Source organism: Coenobita brevimanus, chromosome 23 (assembly GCF_032717465.1).
Source record: "Coenobita brevimanus isolate Jiangsu-jjx chromosome 23, ASM3271746v2, whole genome shotgun sequence".
Taxonomy (NCBI): domain Eukaryota; kingdom Metazoa; phylum Arthropoda; class Malacostraca; order Decapoda; family Coenobitidae; genus Coenobita; species Coenobita brevimanus.
The window spans coordinates 56,532,851-56,559,788 of record NC_136976.1 but is presented as its reverse complement, the minus strand read 5'-3'; the positions used below and the strand labels follow the sequence as shown (position 1 = coordinate 56,559,788).

The following is a 26,938-nucleotide window of genomic DNA, read 5'->3' as shown; positions in this document are numbered from 1 at the left end:
AGCGTTATGAGGAACACACTGAGGTGGTTTGGCCATGTGGAGAGGATGGAGGGTGAAAGACTGACGAAGAGAGTGTATGTGAGTGAGGTGGAGGGGGAAGAGGGAGGGGGAGGCCGAGGATGAGATGGAGGGGTGGGTTGTGGGGGGGGTGAGTTGGGAGCGGGGCGGTGAACTGGCGGGAGGCGGGCCGACTTGGAGGCGATTTGTGTGTTGCCACATCCAAACGGGATTGAGGCGTCTGGCAATAGATAGATAGATAGATAGTGTTGTTTTGTTTCTTGTAAGATGGCAATGTGTATGTTTTGCTGTTTGATGAATTGTGTGAGTTCTTGTTTTTTGGTGTTTATGCCATCTATGTTTAATTGAAGAATGTATATGTTGTGTGTGCAATGTGTGTTGGCTGCTGCAGCATGGGAGGGGGGATGGTGGTGGTGTGGGTGGAGGGGAAGGGGTAGGAGAAGGTTGTGATGGAGGCAGGGGTTGGGGTGGATTAGGATGGGGTGGAATGGAAGGGGTTGGGGGATTGGATGGTGTGGGAAGGACCAGTGGGTTAGGCTGAGGAAGTGTGGAGGAAGGAGGAGTAGGGTTGGTGGGGGGGTTTGTGGGTGGGGGAAAGAAGCATAAGGAGCAGGTCCAGGTGTTTGTGTAATGTTTTCTGGATGCAAGTGTTGTGCAGGTGTAATAGGTCCAGTTCTTACAGGAATTGCACCGAAATGAACCTTTTGTCTGTTCGCTCGACATGATAGGTTTTGAGCATGCTGGACATGTGTATTTGTTGGTGGGTCCAGGATTGCTCTCAATGTCCACGGCTAGAAGGAGTCATTGAGAAATGACCATTGGGGAGTCATTTCTCGGTGTAGAAAAAATGCTGTTGTTGTATATGTTGTGCTGAGAGATGTGGCACTTGCCCGGGAAACCGATGCCACTCCCACATTATCAGGCCCCGTGAGGGGCCGGGGGGGAGGGGGGGGTTGCGGTGGTTTGGCCCCCATGCTGTCCTCCTCTTCTCTTCGACAGCCTCTGGGGCGTAGACCCACAGCGAAGACGTCACCACTCCAGGTGTTAAATGTAATGGTAGGGGAGTACTTGTGTTCATGTTTACTGCTGGTGATAAGTGTGGTGGAGGATTTGGCTGGGGAGATCTTCAGCATGTTGTCCTTGACCTAAGTCTGCAGTGTGTTGAGGCAGTTGTGTTGCAGTGTGCAGGCTGTCTGTAAAATGGTGTGTGGTTGTTATGACAATGTCGTCTGCATTCGAGGATTTGTCTGAGGGTGGTTGGAGTGTGGGAATAACCTGTATGTATAGGCTGAACAGTGTGGGTGAGAGAATGGAGTCCTGTGGAACTCTGCTAGAGAAATTTTAGGTTCAGGATGACTTGCCCAGGAGTGTAACAAATGTTCATCTATCAGACAAACAGCTGGCAAGCCAGCATTTGTTGTTCTCCATGTTCATGTTGCATATCTTGGTGATTAGTTTGCATCAGGGGATAACATCAAAGACTTTACTAATATCTACGGCCGTAAGAAGTGCACGTTAGGCGGGTGCCACAGAGCTGATGCAATCTGATGCTTATTCTTTGGGACTAATCAGTAATGTATAATTATGTGCTCTGAATCCATGTTCTGGAGTACAGGAGACATGGAAAGTTGTTAACAATGAGGCATTCAGGTATTTTGGAAGGTGTGCTGAGTAGTGTTACAGGTCTGTACAAAGAAGGGAGAGTTGGGTCTTTGGTTTAAGTACAGTGATGAGTGTTCCATATTTCCAAAGACTGTACCCTGAATGCTACAGAGTGTCATGAGAAGATGCTGATGGTTGTCAGTGCTAGATGCCTTGTGGTCCTAAATGTTTCATGTGTAGGTTGCTGATGCCATCTGGCCCTGTGCTTTTAGAGTTCTTTCTTTTCTTGATACAGTAATGTTACATGTCTGTTGTGGAGTGAAGGGGGCTGAATTGTAATCAAATGAAAAGAACTGCTTATGTTGTGAGAGTCGTCTTATTTTTCTTTCTAAATGAAAGTTGGCATTATCTGAATCATGTCTGCACAATGATCTATGACTATGTTTGCTTGTCTTTTGTGGGAAGGATGAATTGGTTGTTGGAGGTGATGGTAGCATAGGTCTTGGAAGTGCATGTTTGTGAGTTAATGGTACTGTTAAATATTTTGTACAACCGAGAGCATTCGGTGCAGTGACCAAGTGTTGTTATAAAGGCCTACCAGTTCTCCATTTCTTTTTTACTAATTTTACTGCTGATCCTACTGTTTAGTTCATGCACCCATGTGATGGTGTTTTGCATAAGCATACGGGCAGGCATTTCACTGCGAGGGCAGAAGGTGTATGCCATGAAAAGGCTCAAAGTTGCCCTGTTTTCAAAACAACTATTACTAAATAAACACATGTGTATTTAACAATAAATAAACACATGTGCTTGAGGATGCAAAAGTGGATATATGTGGATTGACTGAAACTAAATGGAAAGGTGAAAGGATGAGAGAATGGGAATACGGTGTAGGTATATGTGCGGGAGTCAGTGAGAATGAGAGGGCAAGAGAGGGAGTATGTCTGATGATAAGCAAGAAGTGGAAGGAGAATATAAGAGAGTATGGAACAGTGGGTGCAAGGATTGTATGGGTGAGGATGAAAGTAGGTATACAAGCATGGGCGATTGTATATGTGTATGCTCCAACAGAGGATCGAGTGGCAAGAGTGAAAGATGAGTTTTGGGTGAGAGTAGAAGCATGTATGGACAAGTTTGAGAGGAGCGAGAGAGTGCTGTTGATTGGAGACATGAATGGCAAAGTTGGGAATGTACGAGTGGATGGAGTGGTTGGTCAGTGGGGTGTGCCAGCTGAAGTAGATGGGAATGGTAGTGCTTTGGTGGACATCTGTGTTGGTAAGGGGTTGGCAATAGCCAACACCTACTTTCGTCATAAGATGATCCACCGGTATACATGGAGAGTAATGAGGAGGATGGATGGTGAACTTGTTGAACGAAAGGCAATGATAGACTACGTGTGTGTGGATGAGCGAATGAGAAGACAAGTGTTGGATGCAAGGGTGTGGAGAGGGTGGGGGAATGGAGTCTCGGACCATCACTTAGTGATGGCCAAGGTAGAGCTGCAAAGAAAGTGGTTGAGGAGACGAAGGGGAAGACAGGAGGAAGCAGCTCCTGTGAGAAGAGTGGAGAAATTGCAAGATAGTGAGAAAAGGACAGAGTATAAGAGCATAGTGGAAGAAAGATTGGGAAGGTATGAGCTAGAGCAGATGGAAAGGGTGGAAGACGAATGTAAGATATTCACGGAAGAGATAAGCGCAGCGTGTGAGGTGGTTTGTGGAGTGAGGAGGAGGTGCAAGGGTGTGCAAGGGACAGCATGGTGGAATGATGAGGTGAAATGAGCTGTGGAACAAAAGAAGAAGGCATATGGTGAATGGTTGGCGAGTAAAGGTAGGGGAGAAGATGAGAGAGAGAAGAGAGAGGTATATGTGAGCAGGAGAAGGGAGGTTAAGAGACTGGTGAAGGAGAGTAAGAAGAAAGTGGATGAAGAGTTTGGGAGGAATCTGAGTGTGAAATGGAGGGAGAGTAAGAAATTGTTTTGGAAGGAGGTAAAGAAAGTAAGGCAGTGTGAAAGGGGAAATAGTAGGGGAGTGAAAGATAGGAATAATAGATTGTTGGTGGAGAAGAGAGAGAAATTGAGGAGATGGAAGGAGCACTTTGAGGATTTGTTGAATGTAGAGAGTGAGAGCAGTGTGAGTATAAGTGGTTGGGGAATGGCTGGGAGAAGAAGGGATGAGAGGAGGGAAGAAGAGATCAGTAGGGGGGAAGTAGTGGAAGCGATGAAGAAGATTAAGCTGGGAAAGGCCCCAGGAATTGATGGAGTGTGTGGTGAAATGCTTAGGTATGGGGGTGAGATTGTTGTGGAGTGGATATGGAAGTTGTGTAGATTGGCTTGGGAAGAGGGAAGGGTTCCAGAGGACTGGAAATCAGGTATAATTGTTCCTCTGTACAAAGGAAAAGGGGAGAGAGAAGTACAGTAATCACTCTAATATCCGGACGCCCAATAACCGAACATCCCCACTAACCGAACCTTATCGTCCTGGGATCAAACATTCCCAAAATGGTCCGAAAATCCAAAAAAATTGGAAAAAAAATCGATTTTTTGCCGTCCGTAATTTGAACTTGCCGCGCGCGCCGCGTGAGAGCATTGTTTTGGTTCGTCATTCCTCCGACGTCCGATAGAGCGCCGCTGCATCCTCCCCACTTCCCGCCTGTCTCTCACCGCGACAAGAGTCACCGCTCGACGTGAGTTTGCGGCTGTCTTCAGAGTCTTCTGTAGTCGGTACGCCATCACCACTACCCACCGATGCACCCCTTGGACGCCTGCCAGTGATACTCTCGGGCTCTGACAGTGAATAAACAGCAAGAACTTCTCCACTAGACCACACGGGAATTTTGAGTGTTGTGCAGTGAAAAAAACGGTGTGTTGTGTTAAGGTTTTCAAGTTGGGAGAAAAGACTAAGTAGAAAAGAAATTTAACGTAACTAACCTTCTTTGTTTTGGCTTTGGAAACTTAAATATCTTGGGAAAAGTTTATGTGCAACACTTAAATTTAATGGAACATTATTTGGACTAAAGTGAACACTGTGAAAAGAACGGACTTCTGTGTGTTAGTGACTAAGTTCAGTGCAAGACTTCAGGAAGAGTGTAGTGCAAGTGCTTCAGGAAATCGTTCTTACTGTCAGAGTCCGAGAGGAGGCGGTTATTCATCGAGGTGGCCAGGGACTTGCTGTAAGTAGCCAAAATGTTTCATGTTGTACTATTTCCCATACTATATTTACCAGAATGTTTCATATTGTATTTTTTCCCATACTATACTTACTAGAAAGTGTCATACTGTACTTCTTTCCATACTAAACTTACCTCATGCATGTGCAGTAGGAATGTGTTTTTCAGAGTTCGGTTAGGTTCGGTTAGGTTAGGTTCGGTTAGAGTCCATAAGTACCAGAATGTTTATTAATGTATGAACATACTTCTAAACCCACATTTTATGTGTCTATTGCATTTATTTCAGTCATTTATGTGCCTTATTGGTGTGATTTGGGTGTTAAATAGGTGCTATGCATGTCCGGAGGGAGTTGTATAGGTGTTTCTCTGTGTTAGGGTCCGTAAGTACAAGTCCATAAGCTGGGGCCCAATATCCGGACAAAACCAATATCCGAACCTACCGATGGCTCTATTGATCCGGATATTGGAGGGGTTACTGTATGTGGTAACCATAGGGGTACTTCGTATTTGCCTTCTTAGTGTGACTGGTAAAATATATGGTAGAATACTCATTGATAGGGTTAGGCATATGACAGAGGAGCTAGTTGGAGAAGAACAAGGGGGATTTAGGAAGGGAAAAGGGTGTGTAGATCAGATATTTGTTCTAAGATGTTTAGTGGAGAAGTATCTAGAGAAGGGAAGGAAAGTGTATGCTGCCTTCATGGACTTGGAGAAAGCTTATGACAGAATAGATAGGCAAGGTATGTGGAAGGTATTAAGAATATATGGAGTGGAGGGGAAATTGTTGAGTGCTGTGAAGAGTATGTACGAGGGAGCTAGGGCTACGGTGCGAGTGGATGGTGAGCTGAGTGAGTTCTTTGATCTCAATGTGGGACTGAAACAGGGGTGTGTGATGTCTCCATGGCTGTTTAATATATATATGGATGGGGTTGTAAAGGAGGTGCAAGGTAGGGCAGTGGATGTGGGGGTGGCCCTAATGAATGAGGGTGAGATTTGGAAGCTTCCGGTGTTGCTGTTTGCTGATGATACAGTATTGTTGAGTGAAGATGGATGGGAGTTGCAAGGTTTGGTGAATGAATTTGGGACAGTGTGTAGGAGGAGGAAGCTGAAAGTTAATGTAAACAAAAGTAAAGTTATGGTGTTTGAGAGGAATGAAGTCACAGAGTGTGCAGTGAGGTTGGATGGTGAGGATATGGAGAATGTGAGTGCATTCAAGTACCTGGGTGGTGTGATGAGTAAGGATGGAACTTTGGGGGATGAAGTACGTGAAAGGGTACAGCAGGGAAGAAAAGTTGTTGGTACACTGAAAGCAGTGATGAGAAATAGGGAGGTGAGTATGGAAGTTAAGAAGTCACTGCATGATGGTATTGTGATCCCTACCCTGACGTATGGAAGCGAGGCGTGGACCTTGCAAGAGGGGAACAAGTCAAGAGTGAGAGCAGTGGAAATGAGTTACTTGAGAGGAGCATGTGGAGTGACGTGGAGGGACAGGTTGACGAATGAAGAAGTGAAGGAATGTTGTGGGGTAGATGTGGATGTGGTTGAAAAGATTAGGAGAAATACACTGAGGTGGTTTGGACATGTGGAGAGAATGGAGAATGAAAGACTGACTAAGAGGGTGTATGTAGGTGAGGTGGAGGGAGGGAGAGGGAGGGGTAGACCGAGGATGAGGTGGAGGGATGGAGTTGAGAGGTATATGAGGGAGGGGGGGGTGAGTTGGGGGGAGGGGAGTCAAATGGTGGGTGACAGAGTGACTTGGAGGCGTTTTGTCTGCGGCCACCCTTTGCAGGATTAGGGCGTCGGGCTATAGATAGATAGATAGATAGTATTTAAAAAAACTTGTTTAAGCAATTTATATGTTTCAATATATGTTCAGCTTCATACTGCATTCACATGAAAACTGAGTGTAAGTAATGAATATTTATCAGAAAAAAATATGTATTTCACACCAGTTTATCCTCTCATGCAAGGATTCCAATTGTTTTAGCCACAATTCCTTTTAAAGGTATCAATACACCAACAGAAGGATCTGATCTGAAAAATAAGCTTTTGCCCCCAAATGACAGATTTCCGAAGTTCTGGGGGGATGGAGGGTGCTGGCACCTCAGATCCCCCACATTGTACACCTATGGATCTTGTGTGTGGGAAAGCTGAGTTATGTTTAGGTCTGCCAGTTTGTCTCATGGGGCAAAATTTGAATTGTAATGTCTTCTGCTGCCTCATGGGATCTGGTGTTTGTCTATGTAAGTATGATGTAACTGAACTTTGTAATGAGCCTCTTAATGCTGATGGTGGATGTGCTGCTTAGTGTGTTGAAGTGTTATTCTAGTTAGTGAATTCTGTCCAGCCTGCTTGCTTGTAGTTTGTGTATGTAAGGCATGATCACTCTGGTTTGGATTGTATTTCTATAGTAATAATAAAGGGCAGATGATCTATAGCAAGTTTGGGTTCCATTCACCACATGGTGTTGAGTGCAGGTGTTGGCAAACAGAATGCAATGTCTCGGGGGGAGGGGGTGAAGTTTGCCTAGTGTGGGATAAGTATGTATAGTGAGGTGTCACTGAGAATGTATGCTGTTGAGTTGTTAAGCAATGTCATGGTCTTGGTAACTGTTTTTACTGCATTAATACCAAGCACTGTTTTACCATTATAATCCCAAGCAGTGATAAAGTTAGGTGTCTGTGTTAGAAGGAGGAGCTGAGGGTTGTACTGTGCTAGGACAGCATAGAGAGTGTTACAGAGAATGTAAATGTTAAAAATTTTGTTTCTCCTTGGTGACCAAATTTTACACAGAATGACTGTACAGTATTTTTAATGCATCATTCTGGAAAAGTAATTGTGTTGTACTGTTATATGTCTTCGTAGAGGACTGATGGGTTAATGTATGTAATGAGGCATCCTCCATGGTCTTCAGTTATGTATGAATGAATGTGTGAACGGTGTCCAATTTTAGGGGTCCCTCTCTCTCTCTCTCTCTCTCTCTCCCCCCCCCCCTCTCTCTCTCTCTCTCTCTCCACAGTGTGTGTGTGTGTGTGTGTGTGTGTGTTGGGGGGGGTTATTTGTTTTTTGTAGGAATAATGCTATATGTATGTCATGATTATGAGGAATTGTTCTATTTCTTATGTTTTTTTCGAGGAGGCTGTCAACATTTAGTTGTAATGTTTGTGTGTGTTCAAGTTGAAGAGCATCCAGCATGTATCCATGTTGTTGGTGTAGTGCTTGTGCACAGGAACTAAGCTGTAATGTCTGTAGTTGTGCAAGTGGGGGAGATGTTGGAGGAGGTTGGAGGACTTGTCTTTGGTGTGACAGGCTGAGTGTTTCGGGATGTGTCACATGTGTCAGATACCCATGTGCTGTGGTGTTGTCTAGTGTTTGCTAGTGTAGTGCATGTGATATGGATTCAGTCACTGCATGAAATGCATTGAACAGATTCATATGTATGTCTTGTGCTTGTGACGTGTAAGGAGCAAACAGGGCATATGTCTCACATTTAGGGTCCAAGATTGCTCTTGATGTCTCCAGCTAGTGGGAGAAGCAGGAACATGACCACTAGAGAGTCATTCCCTTTAGTGCAGAAAACAGTGTAGGGATCGGCTGCTCCCACACAGGATACGGTGCCCTACCTGGCTGGACCTGGGCTCTCCTCACAGGACTCAGGACAGGATGTTACGTGGAAGTCAAAACAAAATAAAACTTCGCTGTCCTAGGGATGATTCTAACCCCTTCAGTCTGAATGGTTTCTTCTAAGAATGAAACAAAAGATGCCACTACAATGAAAGAGAATGGGTTCATTCGCCTTGTAAATAACATTTCACATACACAGGGTAACATAAGAACTTGGACTGGGGTAACATTAGAAGGTAAATGTCTGTAACCCCAGTGACTACAGTACTGTACAATAATGTCTTTGCTATAGTTTTTTTTACTTTAAATTGGCTCAGATTTTAGTCCTATTGCAGCTTATTTTGCATAGCTCAATTGTACAATATCTTGGTGCTACCAGGTGAGGCTCTACACCCTTTCCATATGACTTCTTCATGATGAGGACCACACAGTCAGGTCTCACAGTGTGTCTGTTCATTAAGTGATAAACTGCCATAATGATGAACAAAAAGTTAGACCCATTTTCAGAGTAACGATGACAAAATGATCATGAATTCTCAAGAACGATTTCTCCCAGTCAGCTATTTGTACCAAGATGGCCACCCAATGTTTACATTCACTGTGACTGTCTATTTCATTCCATTTTGTGTTAATCTACTGTAACAACTGAGCATACAGGATGGAAAATTTCCAATTTAAAGTAGTTAAAATGAAAAGAGTATAGCCATCTACACTGATCAGTATTTTATGGAATCTGGATCCAACTACAATGCTACTTCACATAGATAAAGAGCTTAAGAATATCTCTTATGCAATAAAAAATCCTGAAATTATTATGATGCCTGATGTCTAGCAGCCACTCTATTCAGATCTTTATCCTTCACATCACATCACACTGTGTGACCTTGTACTGTATCACTTATAAAGGCACCAACATGCTTGCATGCATTGGCCTTGGTCACCTAATGGTGGTTCTCCATGCTGACTGATCTCTGGCAGCCTCCCTACTCAGTCCCTCATCCCTGAGGTTACACTCAATGACCTCACCCCAGGTCTTTTTTGAGTCTGCTTCTCATAACCGTATACACGATGTTCACAATTCTCACTTTCTGCACTCAACTGTCATCCTCCATCCTCTCCACATGCCTAAACCATCTCAATCTATCTCTCCTCACTACAACACCAATACACTCCAGTCCTATCTTTCCTCTCAACTCTTCAACCGTAATACTAGCCCCCCCAGGCCTCACATTCAAGGATGCCCTATACATCCATCTAATCACTTTCATTTCTGTATGTTTGAGCCTATGAATATCCTCTTCCTCTACAGCCCAGATCTCACTACCATACAGCATTTCACTCCTAACACATGCCTCATAAAATTATCCCTTAGCACAGAAGAAGAGTCCTCTCAATGTCAGGAGAGGCAACAACTCCCAGAACTATCTTCAACCACTCCTCACTCTAGCCACAGAGCTAGCTCCAGCCCCACCTTTTGCACATGTCTCTGAAGTATTTAAACACACACACACACACACACACACACACACACACACACACACACACACACACACACACACACATACACACACACACACACACGCACTTAACCCCTAATCTCTGGGTGTTGGTCAGAATTGTAAAGAAATTGGTAGGCAGGTGGGTTGTGCCAGGTGTTGTGTCACAGTTTGAAGTGGCCACCACTTTATCTCATCACCAAAAGCTAGTGAGGGACTCCCATCAGCCAAGCCAACCATACCTCAGTCGTCTCTGTGACTTTGCCAGGTGTAAGAAGATCTTTTCTGAACCTTCTCATCCGATTCCATTCCCACCTCACGTGGACTTTTGCCTCAACCACCCCTGCCAAACCACTTTCTAAGGGTACTTGGAAAGGACTCAGTGATAGTGCGATAGGACGTGCCTTGGACACCGCTGTGTCTAGTTTATCATGGAGAAGTTATCATGTTGAGAGCAAAGCCATAGTCAGGGCCGCAGGCAGACGCCCGAACACATCCTGTTTTCGTGGCAATGATTAGTCCTCTTCCTCAAGTCATTACTCATCAGCGCGATGATCTACAGACCTGGGGATACTTTCATTCGCAAGAAGAGTTGGTGAGTAATATGGTCTTTAATTTGTTTCCCTAACTGCTATAGTTTTCAAGATATTAAGGTCTTTAAACAGGCTACTTTTGAAAACATTCCTGTAGTGAGAGATTAACGGCATTATAAATAGCCCAGCGTGGAGAGGCTAAGACAATCACCAGTAAGATCAATCCTGTGACACCTGACAATCTCCAAATGTCTCCCCAACACATCACACATATGAAATCAGCATTATCTTGCAGCCTATCACTAATACCACTTTCTCGTATGCCCCCACTTATCGCAAACACTGCACAAGTTGGAATTACTTCCCATGCCCTCGTGGCAAACCACACATGGCCACTCTCCCTCTTCTTTGACAGAACTGCAACTAACCCTAGATACTGTACCATCACCTTTGTTTTACCTGCATTAACTCTCAAGCTCTTGTGCACCATATCATCTCTTCACTTCCTTAATCTTTCCTCCATCTCCCTTTCATTCTCTGCAACCCCCCCAAATCATCGGCATACATCTCCAATGAGAGTCCATTTCTGAAGTCACATAAGAGGGCTTCAAGCACAATGATAAGTTAGGGGCTCAAGATTGATACACACCAATATTCATGGAAAACTCATCACTCAAATCTCCATTCACTCTCCACTTGGTGCGAGCACCCAAATACCTAGTCATAACCAACCAGTCACTCCTTGATCCCAAGCTTTCTCACTGCCTGCTTACATCATCTCCCTATGGATTCTGTCAAAGGCCTTATCAAAAAAAAAAAAAAAAACAATACACAGATCCCTTTTCTTTCCCATATACTGTTCCTGAAGCTGTCAAACAATGAATATAGCATCGATGGTCCCTTTGCCTGGCATGAGCCCAAATTGTATTTCATCAATATTTGCTCTTTCTCTAATCATACCTTCTAGAACTCTCTCCATAACCTTCATTACCTGGTCCAAAAGTTTTATGCCTCGATAATTTCCTCTTTCCAGGGCATCCCCCTTCCTCTTGCACACATTTACAATCACACTCTTCAACTAATGAGCTTGGACAACACATTCATATATAACTGTACTTATCATATCAGTAACTAACCCCACTCCTGTATCTCCTGAGGCCTTCACTAATTCAGCAGTAAACCCAGACACACCTGCTGCCTTTCTCACCTGCATCCTACCTAAAGCCCTGCTCACAGTAACAACATCAAAGGTCAAAGGCCAAACACTGGATCTGCTGGCTCCAAACCTTCCCTGTCCTAATCAAACTCCTCATTCGGCAACTGGTCAAAATGCTCTCCCCAGGCATCTTTAATATCATCACTGTTTGCCACTACCTTTCCTTCATCATTCTTCACACACTGCTAACCTATGATATCCCTGTCTTCCCTGTTCATCTGACTTGGCATGTTAAATATTATATTCCTCCCTTTAACACTATTTTGGTTATCCAGCAAAAGTCTCTGAGACTCAGATTTTGCCCAGTATGCTTTTGTTCAGTACAGTATATAACAAATTTGTCTGGCTTTTCACCACCTCTCATGAGATTGTCCAACTGACCACTGCATCAATTCCCTACACCAGACTTTGGTTTGGTATATAACAAAGATGTCTGGTAGGGTCAAGGGGACTGTTATATCTGTATTTTGTATATCTGGTGGCTCTAAACATGATGTTCACAGGACAGATTTAGTGCCCTATTACAGAACAACAGTATAGACTGCATTTGTGGTGCAGCACATGGCTGGCTGGTGTATATTAAAAGAAGTGACTCAATACTGTACTGGTCAGAATGACTGATTCAGGGACAGACTCATTCATACGCAGGCCCTTGAGAGGGTTTGGCAATAATGGAGGAGGAGGAGGAAAGAAAAAGAAGACAATGAAGAAGATGAGGATGAACACAAAGAAAAAGAAGAAAATTATAGAGCATACAATACTGTACTTGTGGTTAGGAATGCTTAAGTTGTATGTAGTGTTTTGATATTTTTCATACAGTTTTTCCCAATCTGAAGCAGAATTTCATGCAAACACATTGCTCTTCAAGATCCTTCATTGTTCAACTTGCAACAAATTGCCAAGTGCACTAAACACACATTCACACATGCACATGTACCTCAATGACTGTGATGTAGTGTGATGCAACTATGTTAGACTAGAGCTCAAAACTGCCAGTACCTAGCACTCCCATCAACATCATGATATAGTGCACCATTTAAAAAGTTCAGCTTCGTTTTGGACAGACCTTGTGCAATGGTGAGTGGAATGAAATTCATCATCCAATCCTACATTGCCCCATGAGGAGTGTAGGAACCCGGAGGTAGGGAAGTTAGCCCTAACATTTAAGGTGAGAGTGGCCAGCCTCACTCCATCCCTGAATGGCATTACGAAAGCAATAAACCCCAACCACCCCTTGGATATAAACCTTTACGGGCTCAATCCATGTGGAGAGCTTTAATTATCCACTAAGCCACCAGGCACCAAAATTTGGTTATATACTGTATATGGTTACCACCCGTCACAGTACAGGGAACCACTTGGCTTGTCACTAAGTGTAGAGTCACCCACAGGCAGAAAGAAGAGGAAAGAATGAAGGAAAGACAGAAGAGGGAGTGTAAAGTCACCCGTAGGCAGGAGGACGAGGAAAGAATGAAGGAAAGAAAGACGGAAGAGGATGGAAGGAAAGAAGGATGGAGGAGAGGAAAGGGCAGACACCCAAGAGCAGCACTACATCAAGTGAGTGAATGGTGAGCACCCCCACCTACCACACTGGAATGAAATACTGTACAGTACAGTATTTGTGAGAAATACAGTCACTACTCGCTTTACGTTGATTCGGTTTACGATAATTCGCTACAGCGATAACAGAAAAGTTCCACCCCAAAATCCGATTTACGATAAATTTCCCGCTACAATGATTTTGCCATCGGAATGCGTCAGGCACACGCAAGGTGACCAACGCTTGTCTCAGGCAAGATGGCGGCCCTGGCGTGCAGCGCATTGTTATGGTTCAGGTCCCTCCACCCCATCAAGGCCCTGTCTTTTCAACTTGTTCATGTGTGCCCCACTGTTATCATCACCTCTCAGCCAAACATTGTACTACAGTAGACATCATGTAGCACCAGGCCAACTTTACGTGTGAGTACTGTACAGTATTGTGTTGTTGCAACGATTTACTGTACTTGAGTAACTCTGCCTGTACTGGTGTGATAGTGTTTCTTCTGGTGAATTACTGTACAGTACTGTGGATCTTTGTGCCCAGTGGTAAGGTCAGTGCCAGTGTAGGCCCCAGTGCTAAGGTTGGTGCTTGTATGGGCCGGATTCCTCTCTCCCTAACCTTTTCCTGTCTGACTCAGAGGCTGACCGCTAGTACCTGTAAGCACAGGCTGTCCCCCAGCCTCAGGGATGACTTGGACCAACACAGAAAGGAATGAAGGTGGGTTGTCATTTATGGTTCAGTCTTGGTTAGGTGACTTTGGGAAGTTGAGTTGACATAACCCCCATTTTATAATGGGTTTCAATCTCCCGATTTACGATAAAATCAGTATACGATAAGGTATGACCTGACGTAACCCCATCGTAAAACGAGTAGTGACCATACATCAGAAGGCATGAGTAAGTGGACAAGTCCCATTGAGGTAAAAAAAAATGCTGCCAGTGTGCTTTTGTACAAATATAGTGGTTCAAAGTGTAAAAATTATACATACATACATACATCATCTAATTCTGTGTTGCCCCATAAGGAGCGTTGAAGCCCAGGCCTAGGCTGAATCCTGATATTTAAGATGCGAGTGACCAGCCTCACTCATCCTTGAGTGGTCTTGCGTGAGCAATATACCCCAACCACCCCTTGGATATAAACCTACACAGGCTCAATCCTATTGGAGTGCCCTAATTATCCACTAAACCACAAGGTGCCATAAGCTGGTTATATAGTTACCACCCAGCACAGTAAACGGTTTCCTGGTGTACAGGAAACCATCTGGCTTGTTACTCAGTGTACAGTCACCTGCAGACAGAAGGAAAAGGAAAGAATGAAGGAAAGAAAGAAAGAGGAAGGAAGGAAAGGAGGAAAGAAGACAGGAAAGGGCAGTAACCCTAGAGCAGTGCTACATTTCATAGGATAAATTTCCAGGGTACAGTACTGTAGAAAAAAAGATAAATGGAAAAATAAAGAGGACAGAGAAAATACAGTACCCACATACCTGGTGACTGTGGTTAAAGGGGTGGTACACTGGTAAATGATGTGTGGATTAAATACGTACATTAACCCCTAGATGCCAGGAATGCTTTAGACATGGCTGCCCTCTCCCTACAGCAATATTTCCAAAAATAAGCTTTTTTCAAATCTTCATATCTGAGAAAGTACAGTAATTAAGGAAACAAATTAAAGGCCATATTACTCATCAATTCATCTCCTTGTGAATGAAAGCATCCCCAGTTCTGCAGGTGGTCGTACTGATGAGTAAAGATGTGAAGATGAGTAACTTTTGGCACTTGATGCAGGATGTCTTCATGCATGTGCAGTTGGCACCGACTTTGGTTTCGCTCTTAACGTGATAACTTCCCTACTACTACATAAACTAGACACAGTGGCATCCAAGGCATGCCCTACAGCACTATCACTGAGCCCTTTCCTAGTATCCTTGGGCAGAGACTTGGCAGGGGTGGATGAGGAAAGGGGTCTGCATGAGGTGGGAACAGAATCGGACAAGGAGGTTTCAGAAGACATTGTTCAGCACCATGGCTAAGTCACAGTGACGACTGAGGTATGCTTGTGCTGAGTGGAGGGAGTTTCTCCTTATCCTTTGGTGACAAGATTAAATGGCAGCCAGTTCAAACTATGGAAGGACTGCATTTGCGACTCCTTTTGTCATCCGGCAGTCTCCTTCCACCCCTTTTCCAGCAACCTATGTTGTCACCTGGCACGCAGGGGCTAAGACAAGTAGCAGAGGCAATTTGTGGAAGACTGCAAAGCATGTATACACTCAAACCTCGATTTAAGGGACCTCCATTTAAGAGATTTCGAATTTAAGGGACTCCATATTCTATCTGACAAACGGACAAGACCATTCAAAAATGATACGTAATGTCTAGGTTATACACATTAATGTGTTTCTGTATACAGTACCTATAAAATAGTATTCATAGTCATAAATAAATAAGTGAAACAATCATTGCATTTCATATTAAGATTGTCTCTTTACATGGTAAAACAATGGACATTTTCAAGTAAGGGACATTTTCAACTAAGGGATAAGTTGACTCCCCATTTAGTCCATTAAATCGAGGTTTGAGCGTATATGATATTTATGAATCTGGGAAAGGCATGATAAGTTGAAATGAGAAGGGGTGGGGTTGATTATGAATGGTAAAGGGTGTATTATTTTAAATCTGATGTATACAAATGATGCTGTACTACTAGCTAATGGTGAATACATCAGTCCTGTATGAGATAGCCCTAGCATGTATTCAATATGGACAGTGGGTGTTAGCACCAAAGTGGTGACATGGGGAGGTGTATGGTATATAAGATGATACTGGCCCTTGGGAACAGGCTGTGAGGTCTATAGTTGGACACACACACACACACACACACACACACACACACACACACACAAAAGTGGGGGATGCGGGTGTCTTTTGCAGATTGGTTTAGTTTTGTCAATGTCTGAGATTGGTGTGGTCTGAGATTACATGCAGGTACGAGTAAGATGATAATCACTGAGAATGGAGAGACTTGATTGGATGGAAGTGTTTAATGACCTTGGTATAGTAACTGATAAATGAGAAAATATGTAAAGGAAGTGGACAGTTATAAAGAAGTGGAGACTTAAAGAGGCTCAAGGAAGAAAAGTGGTCAGTGCTATGATGGCACTGATAAAAAACTGATGACTGAGTATGGAGAATGTACCATTCAGGTGCATAAAGGCATGTTAGTGGCCAAAGTAACAAACAGATGTAAGATTCTGATGTGGTATGAAAGTCAAGAGTGAGAACAGTGGATATATGACTATCTATTGAGGTAGGAATCTGCATAAGTTCAACTGAGTACACAGATATTCACTGATAAAATGTTAGATGTGCCTGGACAGAGGGTATGTTCATATGGAGAAAAGAAATACATATAATGTGTGAAATGTGTATGGGAGTGATTCTGAAGGACATAAAACATATGGTTGGCCAAGAAGGGGGATGGATATGATAAATGACTGCTGAGAAAGCCAGCAACTGTATGAGGTTTGTCAAAGTTATAAGAAAATTGTGCCACAATGAATAATAGAAGAAATCATTATTAACTCCAACTTTCATCATCATCATCAGCCTGAGTGAGTCCACTGCATGACAAAAGCCTCTTTGTCTTTTTCCGCTATGACCCACTTCCATCCACTTCCCGTAAATCCAAAAAATCTCATCTTGCAATTCGTCTGCCTCTTTCTCTCACTCCATCTCTAAGTTGCCACTCTATTGTCCTAGCTGTCCATCTGTTATCTGTTTTATGAAGGACATCCCCTGCCCAGATCAAGTTATGTTTTTCTTATTATAGTGATAATATCCTCATTCCTACTTAAAAGGGCAGGCAAGAAGGTAATATGGCAAAAATATCCCTATTGCAAGCAATACCATTCTCATTGTGGAAGCAGTAAGCTGCATGAACTGTACTCACCAATTGATGAAGGAGCTCTTCCCAGCAGAGTGGTTGCCCATTAGCATTACATTGATTTTTTTTCTTGGCGGAAGTAGTTTAAGTCCCAAGCTTTCACCAATAGCAACCAGACCTGAGAAAAAAGGGTTAATGCAGACTACAACAAAATAATTTCTCAAAACATACACATCCATCCATCCATCATCTGATCCTATGTTGCTCCATGAGAAGTAAGTTGGTCCTGACATTTAAGATGACAGTGACCAGCCTCACTCATCCCTGAGCAGCATCACATGAGCAATAAACTCCAACCACCCCTTGGATATAAACCTGCACCAGCTCAATCCGACTGAAGCACCGTATTTACTCACTACATCACCAAGCGCCATAATTTGGTGTTGTGGTTACCACCCAGCATAGTAAATGGTTTCCCGGTATACTGGAAACTATTTGGCTTGTCACTCAGTGCAGAGTCACCCAGAAGCAGAGGAAGAGGAAAGAATGAAGGAAAGAGAGATGGAAAAGGGAGTGTAGTCACCCAGAGGAAGGAAGAGGAAAGAATGAAGGAAAGAAAAACAGAGGAAGAAAGGGCAGACACCCAAAGCAGCACTACATCAAGTGAGTGGATGGTGAGTGCCCCCACCTACCACAAAACACACAGACATACTATGAAAAAATGAACATCATCAGCACAGTTCAGGTACACGTCTTGAGAATGCTAGGCTGTTAACAACAAGCTATTTACCTCAGAAGCAGTTTAGATTAAGAGAGCCTAGATCTGTTGCTTAAATCCTGAGCATAAAATGCCTTCCAGAATCCTTACCCAGCTTCTATTTGAAGGTTGGATTGAAACAGGGATGTGTTATGTCTTCACGGTGTTCAATCTGTATATGGATGGGGTTATAAAAAAGATACAAGGTAGGGCACTGGATGTTGGCATGGCCTAATGAGAGAGGGGCAGTGAGTGGAAACTCCCTGCACTGTTGTTTGCAGATGATACTGTGTTATTACGTGAAGACAAAGGGGAGCTGCAAGGGTTTGTGAATGAGTTTGGGAATGTGTATATGACACAGAATCTAAAGGTGAATGTAGGTAAGAGTAAAGTTATGGTCTTCGTAAGAAATGAAGTCACTGAATGTACAGTGAGGATGGATGAGAAGGAAATGGAAAATGCAACTGTGTTTAACTACTTGGGTACTGTGATGAGTAAGGATGGAAGTTTAGAGAGTGAAGTGCTTGAAAGGTACAAAGGGTACAAAGGCTGCTGGCTCTTTGAAAGCAGTGATAAGAAACAGGGATGTGTGCATGGAAGTGAAAAAGTTACTGCATGACAATATTGTGACACAAACTCTAACATAAGGAAGTGAAGCTTGGACCTAGTTGGAGGGACACATCAAGAGTGAGGGCAGTGGAAATGAGTTATCTGAAAAGGGCATAAGGAGTCAAATGGGGAGACAGACTGACAAATGAGGACGTGAAGGAGCACTGTGGTGTAGTTGTGGATGTGATAGGATGCGTTAGGAGAAACACACTTAGGTGGTTTGGCTATATGGAGAGGATGGTGAACGAGAGACTGACGAGGAGAGTGTATGTGAGTGAGGTGGAGGGTGGGAGAGGGAGGGGAGGCCAAGGATGAGATGAAGGGGTAGAGTGTACAGCAGGGCAGTGAAATGGCTGGGGACAAGGTGACATGGAGGCAATTTGTTTGTGGCCACCCCTTACGTGATTAACACGTCTGGCAATAGGTAGATAGATAGATAAATACAGCACATACACACACACACACACACACATATATATATATATATATATATATATATATACACATACTTATATAATATATATATAAGTAATCCCTCTAATATCCGAACGCCCAATATCCGAACATCCCCACTAACCGGACATAATCGTCCCAGGAACCAACATTCCCAAAATGGTCCAAAAACTGCAAAAAATTCAGGGGGGGGGGGGGGAACGAATTTTTCCCACCCGTAATTTGAACTTGGCGCGCAGGGCGTGGGACAGCTTTGTTGTGGCATGTCATTCCTCCGACGTCCAATAGAGCGCTCCTGCATCCTCCCCACTTTTCGCCTGTCTCTCGTCGCGAGTGAACGCCCGTCGTCATGGCTGCCCACGTGCTCGCTTTTGTGGTGGTGCCTTACCTGCTGCAGGCACTCCTGCTGCTCTCGTGCCTCTCCTTCGTGTGTGTGATGATGGCCCTGCCGCCTGAGGAGGAAGAGAGTGGTGTTGACTCTGGAGAAGAAACAGGAGATATTGGAGAAAGTAGATGCGGGGTGGTCTTCTTCCCGCATCCTCTGCGAGTTCAACCTGGCCCGATCTACTTTGTTCGATATTAAGAGATCCCGAGACAAACTCACGCAGTACACGGCTGACTTCTCGTCGAGAAGCAAACGCAACGTGGACAGGAAGGTGATGTTTACTCTCAAGTTTGCTGGTCGACCGTTCCACGTTGATTTGGCATCGACAGCAACGTGCTGCTGGTGTGATGGTACATGGTACGGAGCTGAAGGCTGCTGCTGAGAAGGTCACCAGGCTTCACGACGCCCTAGACTTTAAGGCATCCGAGGGTTGGTTCTTCGTGTTCAAGTTACAGCATGGCCTTACCAACCGTAAAGCTCATGGCGAAGCTTTGGACGCTAACAAGGATGGAATTGACGAGTTTCAGTACAAGGTGAAGGGCTTGATCGACAGGGAGGGCCTCACTCTCAGTCAAGTCTACAATGCTGATGAAACTGGTTTATTCTATCGCTCTTTGCCAACGAACACTCTAGCCGAGGAGACGGAGAAGCGTGTACTGGCCACAAGCTCTCCAAGGAACAGATATCTGCTCTGTGTTGTGCCAATGCTAACGGCATGCACCGGCTTAAGCCCATTATTGTTGGCTGTGCAAAGCAGCCTCGGTGTCTTCGTGGGGTGATGGATGTCCTTCCTGTTGTCTGGTACCATTCTTTGAAGGCATGGTTTACAGCCCAGATCTTCAAAGACTGGTTCCACCGCCACTTCATCAAAGAGGTCATATATTACCAGATGGAGACACTGGGAATCCTGCGCGACCAGGTAAAGGCCCTCCTTCTCCTCGACAATGCACCTGCCCACTCGCGGGACAAGGACTTGGTGGCTGAGAATGGCCGGATTAGGTGCATGTTTCTGCCACCTAATACGACTGCTCTCATCCAACCAATGGACCAAGGAGTGATCATGGCAACAAAGAGCCTATATCGAAGGAAGTTCCTGGACGAGGTGATGGTTGTTCTCGAGGACGAGGATGAGCGCAGGGAGGGACGAGACACGCGAGGCCAGCGGACTTTGGAAAACCTTCGCCGCTACAACATCAAGTCTGCAATCTACAACTGGGCCAGTGCATGGAAGGAAGTCCCTGTCAAGACTCTAGAAAATGGTTGGTCTCGTCTGCTTCTCGGAATGGATGTGGAGTACGATTTCCTAGGTTTTGATATGGATGACTTCCATGCACGTCTACGTACGCATGGTGACGATGCTGATGTGGACGATGTGCTTGAGTGGATGGATGACGATGAGGGCGATCCTGGGTATCAGACATTGTCTGATATCGAGATTGCATCTTCAGTTGCAGGTGTCAGTACCCAGCTTGAAGATTCCAACGAGGACGGCGACGATGATGCGGACTCCTCTCAGCATGACACTACTCCAGCCATCCCCAAGCTAAGCGCACTCCGGGAACACCTAGAGTTCGTTCTCGACTACCTGGAACACCCGGACTGCGACAGAGAGATGGGGCCCTTAGGACTTGTGGAGGAAGTGCGTGCTTTCAGGCAGCGCATCATCAATCGTCAGAATCGTCGTTCCTTGCATCAATCAACGATTGACAGTTTTTTCAGGCTCGTGACCCCCGCTGTGCCCAGCCCTGGCTCCACTCCGTTGCGCTCCCAAGACAGGCCCTCATGCTCCGAGCCACAGCCCAGCACATCAGCCACGGTGGAGTCACCGCTCGACGTGAGTTTGCGTCTATCTTCAGAGTCGTCTGCAGTGGGTACACCATCACCACGACCCAGTGACACACCCCTAGGTCACCTGCCAGTGATACTCTCAGACTCTGACAGTGATTAAACAGCAAGAACTTCTCCACTAGACCACACGGGAATTTACAGTGTTGTGCAGTGAAAAAAACAGTGCGTTGTGTTAAGGATTTACAGTTGTGTGTGAAAAAAACAATTTCTGAACGAAATTTAACATAAATAGACTTGTTGTTTTTGTTTTAGAAAATGGTTAGAAGAGTGGGAAAAGTTAAAGTGCAGAGTGCAACACTTAGTAAGACACAATGGAGCATGAGTTAGACAAGAGTGCACACTGTGAAGATAATGGACTTCTGAGTGCGATTGACTAAGTTCAGTGCAAGACTTCATGAACAGTGTACTGCAAGTGCTTCAGGAAATCCTTCTTACTGTCAGAGTCCGAGAGGAGGTGGTTATTCATCGAGATGGCCATGGACTTGCTGTAAGTAAGCAGAATGTTTCATACTGTACTTTTTTCCATACTATACTTACCTCAAACACCTCATTTCACTCTTTAATGTCCTTTATTGGCGTGAATAGGGTGTTAGGAGCTATGCATGTGCAGTAGGAAGGTGTTTTTCTGAGTCAGGCTTCATCAGGGTCCATAAGTACCAGTCCAGGAGCCAGGGACTTGTAAGTACCCAGAACGTTGAATATTGCATGAACCTACCTCAAAAAACTCATTTTATGCTTCTTTTGCATTTATTTCAGTCTTTTATGTGCCTTATTGGTGTAATTTGGGTCTTAAATAGGTGCTATTCATGTCCAGAGGGAGTTGTATAGGTGTTTCTCTGAGTTAGGGTCCATAAGTACAAGTCCATAAGCTGAGGCCCAATATCCAGACAGGACCACTATCTGGACCTGCCTATGGCTCTATTACGTCGGATATTGGAGGGATTACTGTATAATATATATATATATATCTATCTATCTATCTATATACCTAGGCTGCTTCCCCCATGGAAAGGGAGGTAGCCGAGACAGGATGACACACTCCCCATTTACTCATCCATTCAAACACAGTCATTCGCATCTTAGCCCCAGAGGGGAGAAGGGACAGATCCTCACCGCACCACACCACACATGGGTCAACTGAGCAGTGCAGTCAGTGACATCCGCAGCAGGGCCCGACAGCAGAGCTGGTTTACCCCTGCCACATCATAATAGACCCATCCCCTTACTTGCACCTGACCTGACTAGCTAATCAGACCAAATGCGGGAGAATATCCCCTCAGGGCTGCATCATCATTTATTCATTCACAATTTCTCCATTTATTTCTGTCATGCACAGCCACTCTTCCTTGCTCAACAGACATCCCTCTCGCATCCAGCGCTCTCTTCACACTGTCCATCCATCCTATTCGTGGTCTCCCTCTCAGCCTTACACCTCTCACATCAGATCTAGTTATCTTTTTCACCAATCGCTCATTATCCATTCTCTCCATATGCCCAAACCATCACAACACCCTCTGCTCAACTCTACCAGCCATCTCCCAATCAACTCCAGTTCTCCTTCACACTTCATCATTTCACACTCGATCCATACACATCACTCCACACATACTCCTCAGACACCTCATCTCCACTACATTCAAACTTTTCCTCTCTGCTACACCCATATTCCATGTTTCAGCCCCTTATAATGCAGTTGGTACCACAACACCCTCAAACAGCCTTCTCTTTACATCCATTCTAAGCAAACGACATATAACAATTTTTTCATTCCTCCCAGCACCTTTCCTACTTCATTTATTCTAAACTTCACTTCTGCATCTATTCTTCCATCCATAGCAACATGCGACCCTAAATATTTAAAACACTCCACCTCCTCAAGCAACTCACCATTCAAAACTATATTCATCCCCCTACCATCTACCAACCTCAGGTCGTACACTTCATCACTTTACTCTTATTCTCATTTACTTTCAATTTCCTCCTTTCACACACCCTTCCAAACTCCTCAACCAACTGTCTCAATCTTACCTCTGAATCAGCCACCAATGCAGTATCATCTGCAAACAGCAGCTGCTTAAGATATATATATATATATATATATATATATATATATATACTGTATATACATCATCACCATCATCAGGACCTCCTTTCCCACCCTAGGGCAGGGTGTGGACTAGCAATGTCCAGACAGGCCAAATTTGCACAGTCCAACGGGCCACACTTCCATTTGCTCATCATTCAAGCCCCCGGAATCCTGGCTCTATCGGATACGCCAAAAACATTCACCACGTTCTGTAGCTTCACACAAACCTATCCGACAGAGTCTATCCAGACACTGTCACATTAAAAAGGGGTGCTAAATCCCTGAGCATGCCCTTCTCCTCACAACATTCATCCAGCCAGCTTGATCTCTTGTCAGTTCCCTAGCCTCACCGACTTCCAAACCTTTCTTCCTCACACACTCATCCACCATATCTCTCCACCTTCTTGGTCTACCATGCTTCCTCCCTCCTTCAAATTCGCTCAGATATACCTTTCACTACTCTATTGTTATCCATTCTTTCAACATGACCATACCATCTCAGGACACTCTCTTTGATTCTGGTGTCCACCGACTTCCTCACTCCACATCTTTCACGAATCACATTATTTCGTATCCTATCCACCCTCTGTACTCCACATACATTCCTCAGCAGTCCCATCTCCAATGCTCTTACTCTTGACTTTTCATTTTCATGCCACACCACAGTCTCACATCCATATGTTAAAGCTGGCACTAACACTCTTTCATGTATGCCCCAAGCAGCTGCAACACTCAAGCCTCTGATTCTTATCAAGGCTTTCATTGCACCAGCTACTTTTCTTCCTTGCGTCACTGTACTTTCCACTTCTTTTGCACATTTTCCTCTCTTTTCTATCACTGTACCCAGGTATTTGAACTCTCTCATCAATTCCAGTCTCTCTCCATTCACTGTAACATCGCACTGGGAGTCATCTTCTCTCCCAATAACCATCACTTTACTCTTTTCTACATTTACTCTCAAGGCACGACACTCACAGACATCAGCAAAACTCTGCATTAGCCTGCCAAGTTCTTGTCTGGTATTTGCAAGCAGTACTGCATCATAAGCATACTGTACATACAACAAATTTGAGTCATTCCATCTATCACCATTCATTACCAATGCCATCCCCCTCTCCATTACTCATGTTTTTACTTCTCTCATCACCCAATCCATATATACAGTATATTGAACAAACATGGGGACATCACACAACCTTGTTGAACACCCACACCAATCGTGAAACATTCTCTTAGATGCCCATTAACCCTTTTACATGCTTCGCTACCATCATAACTCTTGACCGCACCTAACTGCTTACCACCTACACGGTGCATGCACAAAAACTTCCACAATCCTTCTCTGTCTACTTTGTTGTATGCTTTTTATGGATCCATGAATGCCATAAACACCTTATGGTCCTTCTCACAAGCCTTCTCTGCTATCTGTCTCACTGCAAATATTTGATCCACACATCCTCTGCCACTCCTAAAGTCACCCTGTTCATCACTCACAAGGACTTCTGATATCTCTCTTACTTTCTCTATAATAATTCTTCCATATACCTTCCTCACCACACTCAAACTTATGCCATGATAATTCTTGCAATCACTTCGCTCACCTTTATTTTTGTACAGGAGTACAATCACAGCCTTTTTCCACTCTGCTGGCACAGTTTCACTCATCCATGCCTTCATACGTGTCTCCAACAAGCACTTCATTCCACCCTCTCCATCATCATTCAATCCATTATCCAATCCTACGTTGCCCCATGAGGAGCGTAGAAGCCCGGGGCTAGGCAAGTTGGTCCTGATATGAAAGATGAGAGTGACCAGCCTCACTCATCCCTAAGTGGCATTACATAGGCAATAAAACCCAATCACCCCTTGGCTATGAACCTTCACCGGCTCAATCCGATTGGAGCGCCGTAATTACCCACTAAACCATCAGGCACCAAAATTTGGTTATATGGTTACCACCCAGCATAGTAAATTGCTTCCTGGTGTACAGGAAACCATTTGGCTTGTCATTCAGTGTAGAGTCACCCACATGGAAGAGGAATGAATGATGGAAAGACAGAAGAGAAAGTGTAAAGTCACCCATAGGCAGAAGGACAAGGAAAGAATGAAGGAAAGAAAGACATAAGAGGATGGAAGGAAAGAAGGATGGAGGAAGGAAAGGGCAGACACCCGAGAGCAGCACTACATCGAGTGAGTGGATGGTGAGTGCCCACACCTACTATCCACTACACTTAATCATCTCTGCATACAACTCATCAACTCCAGCTGCTTTCTCATTTTTCACCCACTTCACAGCACTCTTCACCTGTGCTAGTGTCATGTCTCCTGACACTGCATTCCTTCTCTGCACCCCCCCAAAACCAATTATGTTTACAGCCGCTCTGCTCTCTCAATTCCTATTCATCAGGCTTTCAAAATATTCTTTCTATTTGGTCCTTACTTCATGCCCATGGGTTAATAATCCACCACCTACATCCTTCACACCATCACATTTCTTTCCGTTTTCACTTCTACACTTCCGCACCTATATATATATTATATATATACAGTATATATATACTGCATATATATATATATATATATATATATATATATATATATATATATATATATATGAGGTGCTAAGTGGAATAGCCTCTCGTGCGGCAAATATAAAAAATGAGAAAAAATGTTGTTAAAGTTTGTTTTTCTTTCAAAATGCCATATCTTTTCAACCGACAAAGATATTCTGGTGATTTTTTTTTTCAAATGTAGCTGAAAACATCTGCTTGCATGTTAGAGTATGTAAATCAATGGCATTTTGAATGAACAATACATTAACAGTGTCCTTCTCCTCTTGCCTGACAACAATGAACTGCATTTTCCCCAAAATGTGTGTTATTGCAAGCCAACCTTATGATGTATGCATGTAATTTCACAATATCCATTAATATAGCACAAAACCAGCACAAAAAAATAAAATATGGCTAAGCAAATCTGTCCGTACCATACTGCTGACCTTGAACACTCATAGTTACGTTTTTCTCCCACAATATTGTTATTATAAAACCATAATAAAAATTAATGAACAGTGTTACAAGAATAATAACACTTACGTCCTCAAAAATACTGGATTTAGTGATTGGCCAGCAACTCAGTGCGTGGTGGCCTGTGGCGCTTGAGTGGTTATTACTAGCATTCTGGGACTTCCCCCACATGGAGCTGACAATAAATGCGTGTCTTAACGTGAATACATGAGAAAAATCGACCTTAACACCAGTGGAATAACTGAGCCTAATGTTGGTTTCCAAGGTTCAGGACCTGGGGAAGACAGTGTTAAGCCACAACGATTTTCTGACTAGATTATTCAGGCTAAAATGGACCTAATGTCCACCTAGCAGAATATAAACACCTTCTTACGCAGCAAGGTCAGTCAGTACCCTCTAACATGGGATTTTCACCCTTATTGGGGGCATTTTGTCAAATGATTCATTATTGTACTAGTTGAAGAGGGTTTGGGGAAAACGTTGGTGTACTTAACTCCAAAATGGCCGCTGTGGCGGACAAGAGGTTATTCCACTCAGCGCCTCATATATATATGTATATATATATATATATATATATATATATATATATATATATGTATATATATATATATATATATATATATATATATATATATATATATATACATATATATACAGTAGAAGTCCTATTTTTCGGCATCTATGGGACCAGGCTAGTG

General features: G+C 43.9%; 1 protein-coding gene across 1 annotated transcript in view; it reads right to left on the bottom strand.

The window, feature by feature from the left end:
* LOC145392987 (uncharacterized) overlaps positions 1–26,938 on the bottom strand; it is a 200,874-nt gene that overhangs the window by 153,959 nt on the left and 19,977 nt on the right. Inside the window, exon 3 of the mRNA XM_080267291.1 lies at positions 17,143–17,254. Within this exon, the coding sequence (XP_080123417.1) occupies positions 17,143–17,254 (112 nt within the window). The remainder of the gene's footprint in view (positions 1–17,142; positions 17,255–26,938) is intronic.